Source organism: Petaurus breviceps, unplaced genomic scaffold (genome assembly GCF_028583685.1).
Source record: "Petaurus breviceps papuanus isolate PSGF00001 unplaced genomic scaffold, PetGlider_PUasm1.0 225, whole genome shotgun sequence".
NCBI lineage: Eukaryota > Metazoa > Chordata > Mammalia > Diprotodontia > Petauridae > Petaurus > Petaurus breviceps.
The window spans coordinates 16,557,992-16,570,445 of record NW_027185889.1 but is presented as its reverse complement, the minus strand read 5'-3'; the positions used below and the strand labels follow the sequence as shown (position 1 = coordinate 16,570,445).

The window sequence follows — 12,454 nt, the reverse complement described above, 5'->3', positions numbered from 1 at the left end:
GGGGGGGGGTATCAAGAATGGTTTCCTGAAGAAGGTGGGATTTAGCTAGGACTTCAAGGAAGTAATGTAAGCCGGGAGGCAGAGACAGGAAGGGGAAGCATTCCAGGCCTGGGGACAGAGGGGGAACATGCACACAGTCAGGAGATGGGAATGTCTTGTAGGAGGGGCAACAAAGAGACCAATGTTGTTACTGGATCACAAAGGATGTGGTGGGGTATAAGGTATAAGAAGCCTGGAAAGTGGGGGAGGAGGCAGGGAGAGGAGCCAGACCAGTGAGGCAAGCTGAGCAGCCTGGACTAGATGGGCTCAGGGGGAATAGCATGAAGACCCCACGTGAAGAGAAAGTAATAATAATTAACAGTAACATCAGCAGCAACAACAACCATCATTTATAAAGACTGTTAAGGTTTGCAAAAATGCTGTGTTTCAAATGACATGTTATGTCATCTGGTTAGACATTGAGGCCCTATAGCCTGGGAGTGTGAAGGACTGTGGCCACCTGTATTCCCTAATATCTACTAGTTTTCTCACTGTTATGCCTTTTTGTGGGAGAGTTAACCCCAGGCTTATTGGAGGTGGTGTTTGTTACTATTCATGCTATATTATTTCAGTAACCACCTTTGCTTTGAGGGAAAAAAACATTGCAGCAACAGTTTTCATTGTATTGATTCAATTATTGATGAGAAATGGTCTGTGGTCATGGCCTTGCCCTATTTTAACTGTAAGATTTTTGAGGGGAGTTTTGACCTTGCAGCCTTTAAGATTCATTGGTCTTCTCGTTTCAGTGATAGAAGGAGATGTGATGTCTCCAGACTTCATTCCATCTCAGCCAGAAGGAGTTTATCTGTATCCTTTTCAGAACATCATCTTATCCTTCTTTGAAATCATAATTGCTCTGTTATATACATGTTTTCTTAACAGACTTTTTTCAGATACAGCAAATACCGGGAACCTGACGAGGTAGGATTTAACCAGTGGTCTTTCTGGCAAGAAGAGTGGGCTAGGTGGTGCCATAGTCAATAGGGTGCTGGTCCTGGAGTCAGAAAAACTCATTTTCCTGAGTTCAAACCTGACCTCATACACTTACTAGCTGTGTGACCCTGGGCAAGTCACTTAACCCTGTTTGCATCAGTGTCCTCATCTGTAAAATGAGCTGGACTCTAGTATCTTTGCCAAGAAAACCCTAAATGGGGTCATACAGAGTCAGACAGGACGGAAATGATTCAACAACAACTTTCTGGGAGGAAAATGCAGGCCAACAGTGGTGATTTTTATTGTGTAAAGGGAAGTGTCCTGAAACCTTTCTTACTGTTGACGGATAGTAAGAGAATTACCCCTGTCTTCAAGACACCAGCATGACCCAATTCAGCAAGCATTTAGTAAGCACTACTATATGCCAGTAGCTGGGGGAGACAAAGACCAAACCACAATAATTCCTGCCCTCAAGGAGCTTGCATTATACAGTATGATGCGTTGTAAATAGTAGACACCCATGAAATAGTTGTGGAACTGAAGGAACACACAGAAGGCCCTTTGCCACAGGAGAGATTTTGAGAAACTATGCCCACTTTTGCTCTCTTTATCACATTTCCACTCCCTATTTTGGAATCTACTATTTTTAAAAGAATGTAGTGACTGTGTTCACATTTCACTACAGTGGTGAAATCCCTGAAGTACCTGTGTTCAATTCTGTATTTCACAATTTTAGTATTGGAAGAGACCTCAGTGACTATGTAGTTCAACCCATCCTGGAAACCTAACATATCTGACAAAATGGTTTTCCAGCCTCTACTCACAGAATTTCAATGAAAAGAAAAACAACATCTCCTAGGGTGGCCCATTCCACCTATAGATGATTTTAATTGCAAGGAACTTTATCAATCTTAAATGGACCTATTGACCAACATCTACCTATAGCTCCTAATTCTGCCCCTTGGGGCCAAATAGATTAAATCTAATCCCTCTTGGAACCCTTGAAGACAGTATCATGTCCTCCCCTCCCCTCTTCTTCAGGCTAAACAGCCTTATTTCTGCCACACTTAAATGCAGGGATGTGGTGGCAAATATTTAACTATCAGCTCTCTGGAAACAAAATATATACAAGACACACTTTAAGTTTCATCTGCATTAGCAAGATTTTCTCCATTGCTCTATAAAGTCTGGACAATCAACAAGATGAGAAATAAAGCTTCAGTTTGTAGTTTGCTGATTTCCAAGGTGTAAATGCTCACAATGGAGTCTCTCTCTCTCTCTTTCTGTCTGTCTGTCTTTCTGTCTGTTTATTTAGGTCTTTATTTTATTTTTATTTTTCCCCAGTTATATGTAAAGACCATTTTTAACATTCATTTAAAAAAATTTTTAAGTTTCAGATTTTCTCTCTCCTTTCCTCCCCTTCCCTGAGACAGTAAGCAATTTGATATGAGTGAAATTTAATTGCCTCCAGCACTGCTCCCTCCCCCCCATTTATATGGCAATGGTATTCTCCATTCTGTTTGCACTTCTCTGTACACTCTCCAGCTTTTATCAATGTCTGCCTTAAACTATGGTCCTCAGAACCTAACACAGCCCTCTAGATGTGATATGGCCAGGGTAGAATGCAGTGGGATTTATCACCTCCTTATTCCAGAAATTGACGCCTCTTAATGGAGCCCAAGACCGCATTGGCTTTTGGGGGGCTGCCACTTCACCCCACTTGTTTCTAGTATCTCATTATACCCACTGAGTTCTTTCCTCACTAAAACCCACTTCTTTTGACCAGTATATCGCCTTAGATGGGGATAGCCTGACAACCGAGGATTTGGTCAATTTAGGAAAAGGACTCTACAAAATCAAGGTAAATATATCGGGTAGGGGGAAACACCATGAGATCACCATGGCCCTGCCTTGGGAAATTATCCCAACCGAGTTCCTTATCTGCTGTTTCCTAGCTTACTCCGGAGGCTGAGAAGCGAGTGCAGGACTCCAGAGAGGTCATCGAAAGTATCATAAGAGAGAAAACTGGTATCCATTCTCCTTTGGGTCTTGAGATGTTATATAGTATTTTTTAAAAAGGAAATTATTATCTGTGGCTAATCTGCCAGATATCTTTTTTTCTTTTTCAGTTGTTTATGGAATCACTACTGGATTTGGAAAATTTGCCAGAACTGTCATCCCCATCAATAAGCTAAGGTAGGTGGGAAACATTTTCTATGAGTAATTTACTCAGATTGCTTGTGAATTCATTTCATGATGCTTCTAGAGAGCTTGTTGGCATATTAGATTGAGCACTAGATTTGGAGTTAAGAGGAAATGAGTTCAAATCTTGCCACAGATAACTTATTAGCTGTATGACCCTAGGCATATAACTTAGTCACCATCTGCTTCAGTTTCTCCATTTTTAAAATAAGGGTAATAATAATGGAAACCACCTCCCAATGTTAGTGTGAGGATAGAATGAAATAATATTTGAAAAACACTTAGCACAGTGCCCAGCACATAATTAGTGCATAACAAATGTTTGTTGACTGGCCTCTATAATTTTGGGGAAAATTGTTAAATTATGAGACCCAGATTGAAGCTTTTCTTTCTCTTTTTTTTCTCTCCTCTCTTAGGGAACTCCAGGTTAATTTAGTGCGTTCCCATTCCTCAGGTAATGAGAAGTGACTTGAAACTTCTGGTTTTGATTTGAGTGGCAGAAGGGTTGGAGTTGATTGGGAAAGACAAAATGTTTGCTTTGTTGATGTCCTCATAGGTGTTGGGAAACCACTGATCCCAGAGAGATGCCGGATGCTCATGGCTTTGAGAATCAATGTCTTAGCCAAAGGATACAGTGGAATTTCCCTGGAAACTCTCAAACAAGTTATTGAGATGTTTAACGGTAATGACCTGGACCCAGTGTTGGCTGGGAGTTTATTACAAAATAGAATGTCATCAGACTAGTCAATGAGATGACAGGAAGAAGGGGATCAAAAAGGATTGAGACAGGAAGAGGGAAAGGGAAATGAGGAAGATGAATGTTACCAGAGATAGGGTTCTGTTTTTTATGTCAAAATGTAGTCTACAAAGAAACTTTGTTTTCTGTTGAGTATGGAGTCAGGAAGGCTGAGACTGGAATTCCACCTTAGAATACTACTAGCTCTGTGATCCTGGAAAAAGCCTCAGTTTCATCATCTGTAAAATAGAGATAATAATAGCATTTCCCTTCAACAGCAAGAATTGTTGGGAGAATCAAATGACCTGATGTGTGTAAAATGCCTTGCAAACCTTGAGACTAAATAAATGTGAACTATTATCATTATTGTTTTTACAAAGATAAGAACAAGTTATATAAGCTTTAAATATTAGAACTTTAGTCCCCAGTGGTCATAGCATCGTAGAACTAAGGCTGAAAGGTACCTTAGAGGCTGTCTAAACCAACTCCCTCATTTTACAGATGGGGAAACTGAGGACCAGGGAGGGAATTGCTGACTGGCACAAAATGACAGAGCCAGTTAGGGAACTGACTGTGATGCTGTTAAATTCTTTTGGGTGGAAAACACCTTGTGCTTGTGTTGGGGAAATTCTGTTGTGAAGCAACACTGGACACTGCCATATACTGAGGCTGCAGGGCCAGGCTGCTAGAGTGTTCCATTTTCTAAGCTTTCAGCTGTACCATCTCTGTTCTGCTGACCTGATTCAGCAATTGGCAGTTTCACCTTTGGTCAGTGTTCCTCTGATTACCTGGACAGATCATAGAATCATGGAATCCCAGAACTGAGAGGTGGGATAGTGGAAAAAATACTGAATTCAGAATTAGTAGGCAAGGGTTCAAATCCTGACTATCCGACTTACTATCTATATAATCTTGAGGAAGTTACTTCTCTGGGGCCTCAGTTTCCTCATCTGTAAAATAAGGGAGTTGGCCTAGATGCCTCTAAGGTCCCTACCAGCTCTAAAGCTATGCTTCGATAATTATCTCACCCAATCTTCACCTAAAACATGAATTCCTTCTACAAGGTTACATAAGCTCAAAATATTGGACCTTTTGTCTCCTTAATCATGGCGTCAAGGGTCCTAAAGTTGGAAATGACCTGACAAGTTGGATGACTATTCAGCCTCTGTCTATGCTGAGGCACTCGGTACCTCCTGGGATGGCCTTCTACAATCTGAGACATTTCTGATTGTTGGGACATTTCTTCCTATCATCCTACCGAAATTCACAAACAACACTAAGCCTTCTTTTACACAAGAGCCTTCAGATACTTGAAATCTTATCATGATCCGCTCCCACTCCATTCTTCTCTTCTCCAGGCCGAATCTTCCCAACACTTCCAACCAATCCCCACAGAACATAATTTCAAGTTCCTTCACCTTTCTGATTGCTCTCCTTTGGTTGTTTTTCAGCTTGTCAGTGCTCCTAAAATGTGGTGTTTAAGGACCATAGGTTCCTAGATCTAGAAAGGACCCCAGAGACCATCTAGTCCCCAACTTCCCCATTTTACAGAAAAGGAAACTGAGGCCCAGTAAGATGGAAGGATTCCAGATTTAGAGCCAGAAAGGACCTCAAATGACATCTAATCTATTCCTCTCATTTTTACAGATGAGACAATTAAGTCTCTGAAATATAAAGTGATTTTCCCAAGGTCACACAGAGATTAAGTGGTAGAGCAGGATTTGAACCCTAGTTTTATGACTTCCAAAGCAGCAATCTTTACAATATGTTGCAGGGCTGTAGCCCTGCTTTTTATTTTTATTATTGATCATGTTGGTTCACCCAAATTCTGGAAGGTTAAGTCTGCCCAATCTTACTCTACCTTGGGATTTTCCTACTTAGACAGGAAGACAGCATGGAAATTGACTCCAGAGTCAGGGGAGCTGGGTTCAAATCCTGCTATTGATGGAGTAATAGAAAGAGTGCTGGATTTGGAGTCAGACAACCTTGTCCCACCTCTGATAGTCACTATGACTAATCAATAAATGTCCCTGATCCTCAGTTTCCTTAGTTGTGAAATGAAGGAGTTAGATGAGACGATTTCAGAGTTCCTTCCCATCTTTCAATCTCTGATGCTTACTAGGATGACCTTAGGTAGAACACCAGGCCCAGAGTCAGGAAGACCTAAGTTCAAATCCAGCCCCAGATACTTCCTAGCTATATGACCCTGGGCAAGTCACTTAACCCTGTTTGCCTCAGTTTCCTCATCTATAAAATGAGGTAGAGAAGGAAGATGGCAAACCACTTCCATACCTTCACCAAGAAAACCCCAAATGAGGTCATGAAGAGTAGGATAAGACTGAAAAAAGGACTGAGTAACAAAAAGATGACCTTCAGCAGATCACTTTATCTCCATGAGCCTCAGTTTTCTCCTCTGCAAAATAGGGGAGTCAGACTGAGTGTCTTCTGTGGTCTCCCCAAGCTCTATATCTGTGATCTCATCCTCTGGATCTTGCTGGAAAGATTTGGGGGGAGGTGAGACAGATGGGGCTGGGAGGGGAGGGGGAAAAGGGAGAGTCTCTGTTCATCAGGAATAGTGTGGTTAGAAGCCCATCCCATGGGCCCCATGGTAGCCTGACTTTTTTTCTCTCCCTCTCTCTCTCTTAGCATCCTGCCTGCCCTACGTTCCAGAGAAAGGAACAGTTGGAGCCAGTGGGGACCTGGCCCCACTTTCTCACCTTGCCCTGGGTCTCATAGGAGAAGGGAAGATGTGGTCTCCAAAGAGTGGCTGGGCTGACGCTAAATATGTAAGGAAACTCTGGGGGTGCCTACGTGGATTGCCAGCACATATCTGGGAAGCCCGATCGCATTTGACTCAGGACACACTAAGGCACTAAGGCACAGGATTGGATCCTATTGGGAAATTTAAATTGTGTTAGTGGCTGTTCCCATAATACCACCTCTTATAGACCTACAGTGCTGAGTGAGGGAGGCAGCCTAGGCTCAGGCATATTCAGATTAAGGAGGTCCTGGGTTCTAACCCCACCTCAGATACTTAGCAAATCACTCTGAGCCTCAGTTTCTGCATCTGTAAAATGATGAGATTGGACTAGATGTCTTCTGAGGTTTCTTCCAGTTTGATGGTATTGTTCAGTCATGTCCAACTCCTCATGACCCTGTTTGAGGATTTTTTGGTAAAGATACTGAAGTAGTTTGCCATTTCCTTCATTCTGCAGATGAGGAAGCTGAGGCAAACAGAGTTTAAGTGACTTGCCCAGGGTCACACAATAAATAAGTGTCTAAGGCCAGATTTAAACTCATGAAGATTAGTCTTCCGGACTCCAGACCCAGCACTCTATGGTGCCACCTAGCTGCCCTATGTTTGATGTTACCAAAATGCAATGTGGCATCAGTCACTTTGCCCTTAACATGTGTGTGAGTGTGTGAGAGAATGACATATCAAAACCCAAGACTACTCATAAGCACTGAACAGCATAGGTACTTTATAACTGTTAGCTGAAAATTAGCTTAGACAGAAGAGAAACTAAGGGTCTGATCAGTCCACAGGGTAGATAATTGGTCCCTGAGAAATTATGAAAGCCTACAATTTTAGAGCAAGGGACCTCATGGAGGACCTGTCATCACTGAACACTGTAGGTGCTTAATAATTGCTGATTACATTTAGTTTAGAAAAAAGAAGTCTTCAGAGCCTAGGCAGTCTCCACAGTGGATAGTTGTTCCCTGAGCAATTCTGATAGCTCAGAATTTTAAAGCAGGAAGGGTATCCAAGGCCATCTAGTCCAACCCACACCTGATGGAAATTCCCTCTACAAAATCACCAACAAGTGGTTATCTGTCTTTTGTTTAAAGGTCTATAGTGACAGGAAACACAGTAATTCACAAGGCAGCCCTCTAGATAGAGTAAGGTGTAACCACTGCTGAACAGCTCTGATTGTTAGCTAGTATTTGTCTTACTATGGATTGAGATCAGCCTCCCAGACCCTTTCCATTGCTCCTACTTCTGGCTTCTGGGACTAGCCAAAAAAAAAGAAATCCATATATATTTTCCATATAATAGTTTTCAGATACTTGAAGATAGCTATCATGGATGAACCTTTTCGTACACCTTATTTTGTAGCTTTGTGCTGCTCCTGCTTAGAGGGAAGGATTTAGGATCTCTTCTTTGCCTGGGTCCTCTTCTGATATGACCCACTATCCTGTGTTCAACAATCAGCAAATATTCTTCGGACACCTGCTATATGCTAGGCACTGTGCTTGATAAAACCCTAACTAGGGCAAGGTGATCAACCCTTTGATCCAAGGTGCTGAAAATTAGAGGGATCTCATAGTCCCTTCAGCATCACAGAAACAACTGAACTCCAAACTTAAAAGTGAAGCAATAATTAGATAAGACAGGAAGCTACTAAATACCAGTTTTCTTGTGGTCTTCCACACCCCAGGTCAGCATCTCCCCTTCAGCTAACCAGCCCCATTTTATTCCAGAGTCTGTCTCTGTTTCTTTCAACTTGATTTATATTAATAGTTGATGTGTGAGTATATTTTGCCATGCTTGTCTCAGGCAGAAAAAGTGCTAGTTATGGCTTTAGTGTTTTATGCAATGAAGTACAGAGTTAGTCAACAAGCATTTATAGGTGGTGCTGTGTATAGAGCATTGGGTTTGGAATCAGGAAGATTCATCTTCATGAGTTCAAATCTGGCATCAGACATTTGTTAGCCATGTGACCCTGAACAAGTCACTTCACTCTGTCTCAGTTTCCTCATCTGTAAAATGAGCTGGAGAGGGAGATGGCAAACCACTGCAGTGTCTTTGCCAAGAAAATCCCAGATGGTGTCACCAAGAGTTGAACACAACTGAAAACAACTGACCAACAACAAAAACCAAAGGCAGGATAGGTTGGAGAAGGGTCAAGGCTGGAGCTAGAGATGCCAACCCACACAGCTTCCCTGATGCCTGAAGATGCCTTTACCAGAAGAAACAGAGCTGTAGGATCAGGCTGTTACTTATTTCTGAAATCCCCTCATGTCTTGTCAATCACTCTATAGGTCCTGGAAGCCCATGGATTGAAACCAGTCACTTTGAAGCCAAAAGAGGTAATGTATTTTAAAGGCTCTGCTTAGAGAAAACCATCAGTTCATAATCCTACCTACTATCCCTGCTGCATTTATTTTTAAAATGAGAATAATTACAGTTCCCAAGATGGGTGTGAGGACAAAATGAAATAATATCTGTAAAGCACTTTGTGAACCTTGACACACTCTATCAGTGCTAGCTAGTTATTACCATAGGCCTCTACCTATTAAGCATCAGAGTCAGGACCCAAACCCAGGTCTTATGAGTTATTAATCTGGAGCTGGGAAGGACATCAGAGAAAATCTAATTCAGTCCCCTTACTTTGCAGATAAGTAAACTGAGACCAAAGGCATTAAATCATCAATGTAATCAAAGTCATCCAACAGGGAAGGATTAGTTGGGATTTCAGTGTAGGTATTCTAACAGCAGGGCAGGCAGCTAGGTGGTGCAGTGGATAGAGCATTAGCTCTCAACTCAGGAGGACCTGAGTTCAAATCTGACCTCAGACACTTATTAGCTGTGTGACTCTGGACAAGTCACTTAACCCTATTTGCCTCAGTGTCCTCATCTGTACAATGAGCTGGAGAAGGAAATGGCAAAGCACTCCAGGATCTCTGCCAAGAAAACCGTAAGTGGGGTCACAAAGAGTTGGGCATGACTCATTGACCAAAATTTAAAAATCGAGCAGTAGTTGACAGGTCTATGCTGAGTCAAAGGTGAAGAATCTAGTGGAAAAATAAATGAAATAAAGTGAGCATTGACTCAGAATTGAAAATGATCTTGGAAGTTATTTAGTCCAACCCCTTTGTTTTTTCAGATGAGAAAACTAAGACCCAGGGAGGTTCTTTAACTTGCCCAAAGTACACAGGCAGAAAATAGAAGAGTTAGGATTTGAACCCAAGACACTTCGACTCCACCTTTGGGTGCTTTCCACTATATAATACCTTGCTTAGAGCAATTGGTCCATGCGTGTCTCTCCCAAGGGTCTGGCTCTCATTAATGGAACCCAAATGATCACATCCCTGGGCTGCGAAGCAGTTGAAAGAGCAAGTGCCATCGCAAGGCAAGCTGACATCGTGGCTGCTCTGACCTTGGAAGTGCTGAAGGGCACCACCAAAGCCTTCGATACAGGTTGGTGTCAGTGCTGCCTTCTCCTGTGGCTGGGCCAGCCAGTGGGTGCGAGACGATTCAGGGATTAGTGGTGGAGAAAGCGTTTGGACCCATGTCTCTCAAATCACAAAGGGGATGTTTTGGGTAAATATGGATTTTTTTGCTATCAAATCCCCAAAGTGGAGCCAGCGGATCTGGCCCTTCCACCTTACTTATTATGTATGTGTGTGTGTGTGTGTGTATATATATATATAAAGTGTTTTCAAAGTAAACCAGGGAGATTATTTAACGAGGTGATGTGTGTGAGTGTGTGTTTAAGGGTGTACACAGCAGTGGGGGAGATCAGGAAGTCTTCATTTAAGAGAAGGAGCTTGTGCATAGTTGTAAAGAAAGCTTGGGATTCTAAGTAGGTGAGAAAGATGTGCATTACAGATGTAGGAGGCAATTTGTCCAAAAACCTCTTCCCAGAGATGGCCCCTGAGCTGAGCCTCCAGGATTCCAAGGGTAATGAGGTAAAGCATGGAGACACCCTCTGCTGAGGTCTAGAGGTGTGAGCCTGGGATGATGGACTGAATTCAGACAGAGGACTTTGTATTTTATTCATAGGCCATAGGGGCTGCTGACATTTCTTGAGCAAGGAATGGCATGGGCAGACCAATGCCTTAGGAATATCAATATGGTACCCATATGAAGGATGGTCTAGAAAAGATGGAGGCTAGAGGCAGGAAGGCCAGTTAGAGATTGCTACAATCAGCTAGGCAAGAAGTGATGAGATCTGAAGTGACTTGGTGGTCCTGTGAATATGAGAAGGGTGTGAATATGAGAGATGGTCCTGGGAGTAGTGAATATGAGAAATGGAGAGGTAGGATTGAAAAGACTTGCCTATCAATTGGATAAAGGAGGATCTGACCCAGTTCAGCTTCACTCTGAAGGGAGATGAAGGTCTCAGGGTGTTTTTATCTTTTTAATTCCAGACATCCATGCTCTGCGTCTTCACCGTGGGCAAGTTGAAGTCGCTTTCCGGTTTCGATCCCTCTTGGATTCTGACCACCATCCATCAGAAATAGCAGGTGGGAGATTCTCTGGGAGGAAATGTGTGTCTGGTTAGATGTCAGAGGCAGGGGGGAACATGGGCGTATCAAGATATGCCTCCCTCTGTCTCATGCTCTCTTTTCCTCTTCTAGAAAGCCACAGATTTTGTGATCGAGTACAGGATGCCTACACGTTGCGCTGTTGTCCACAGGTGAACTTAACATATTTATTGGAAACTTGAAAAAGAGAGCGATTGGAAGAAAAAGAAAAAAATACTGTGTAATGGGTCCCTCCTCACCCTTACTTTGTTATGGCATGTTCAGTGTGTCTAACTCTAATGATTAGGAATATTTTACTTATGTTCTACTGAAACCTAATGCCATGTAACTTCATAGGGTCATAGCTAACAAGACCTGAGAGGTCATTGTTGTTATTGCTGTTCATCCTTCATTCTTTAAGAGGATCAATGACATCCTGAGGGTGAGGTCTTGACTTGCAAGTGAGTCGGATTTAAGTAAGGCAGAGCAGCACAGCAAAGTCACCAGGCTCCCTCTCTCCTCAGAGTCTTCAGAGTCCAGTGCCAAGGCATGAGTAAGGATGACTGGTGATGGCTCTAGATGTAGTAGGTGACCCTGGCCTTTTTAAGCTAAGGTCTTTCTTAGGTTCCAGTTTGTCTGAGGCAACACCCATTCAGTGATTTAAAGCTAGGGTAGAACTGAGACAAAACATGGCCTAGTTTGCCTTCCCAAAAGAATCAATCTGAGAAGAGTTTCTGGCCAGAACAGAAAGCAGTTGTACTTTACACTCACTGTGAGCCATCAAAACCTACTCCTAGAGGTCAGAAAATCGTGAAATCATATATTTAGCTCTGGAAGGGATTTTTAATGTCTACAAGTCCTAGGGACATAGATTTAGACTTGGACAGGACCTCAGAGATGATCTAATCTAATCCTCATTTTACAGAGGAAGAAACTGAGTCCCAGAGAGGGGGAGTGACCTGCCAAGATCACACAGGGATGGTGTCAGAGGCAGGATTTGAACCCAGATCCTGTAATGTCAAATCCAGCATTGTTTTCATTGCATTAATTACCCCTGGTTCTAGATCTGTTCTCTGGTGCTTAGCACAATTTTAATCCCCTCTGCAAATGACAACTCTTAAGATATTTGGTGATAGCCTTTAGCCCCCACCCCCCCCCCCCCCCCCCACCCCCCCCCCAACCCCCCCCCCCGGCAAAAAACACCCAAACCCCCAAAATTGTCCCCCTTTTATTTTTTAACCCCCTCCCCCCCAAAAAAAAAAAAATAAACCACATCCTACCTCTCCAATCAAT

General features: G+C 42.7%; 1 protein-coding gene across 1 annotated transcript in view; it reads left to right on the top strand.

Moving 5' to 3' along the window:
- Positions 1 to 12,454, top strand: part of HAL (histidine ammonia-lyase) — a 41,859-nt gene that overhangs the window by 2,505 nt on the left and 26,900 nt on the right. Inside the window, exons 2-13 of the mRNA XM_069095084.1 lie at positions 786 to 846; positions 933 to 960; positions 2,759 to 2,833; positions 2,928 to 3,000; positions 3,102 to 3,168; positions 3,591 to 3,628; positions 3,731 to 3,856; positions 6,557 to 6,696; positions 8,954 to 9,001; positions 9,965 to 10,112; positions 11,066 to 11,161; positions 11,276 to 11,334. Of these exons, the coding sequence (XP_068951185.1) occupies positions 786 to 846; positions 933 to 960; positions 2,759 to 2,833; positions 2,928 to 3,000; positions 3,102 to 3,168; positions 3,591 to 3,628; positions 3,731 to 3,856; positions 6,557 to 6,696; positions 8,954 to 9,001; positions 9,965 to 10,112; positions 11,066 to 11,161; positions 11,276 to 11,334 (959 nt within the window). The remainder of the gene's footprint in view (positions 1 to 785; positions 847 to 932; positions 961 to 2,758; positions 2,834 to 2,927; positions 3,001 to 3,101; positions 3,169 to 3,590; positions 3,629 to 3,730; positions 3,857 to 6,556; positions 6,697 to 8,953; positions 9,002 to 9,964; positions 10,113 to 11,065; positions 11,162 to 11,275; positions 11,335 to 12,454) is intronic.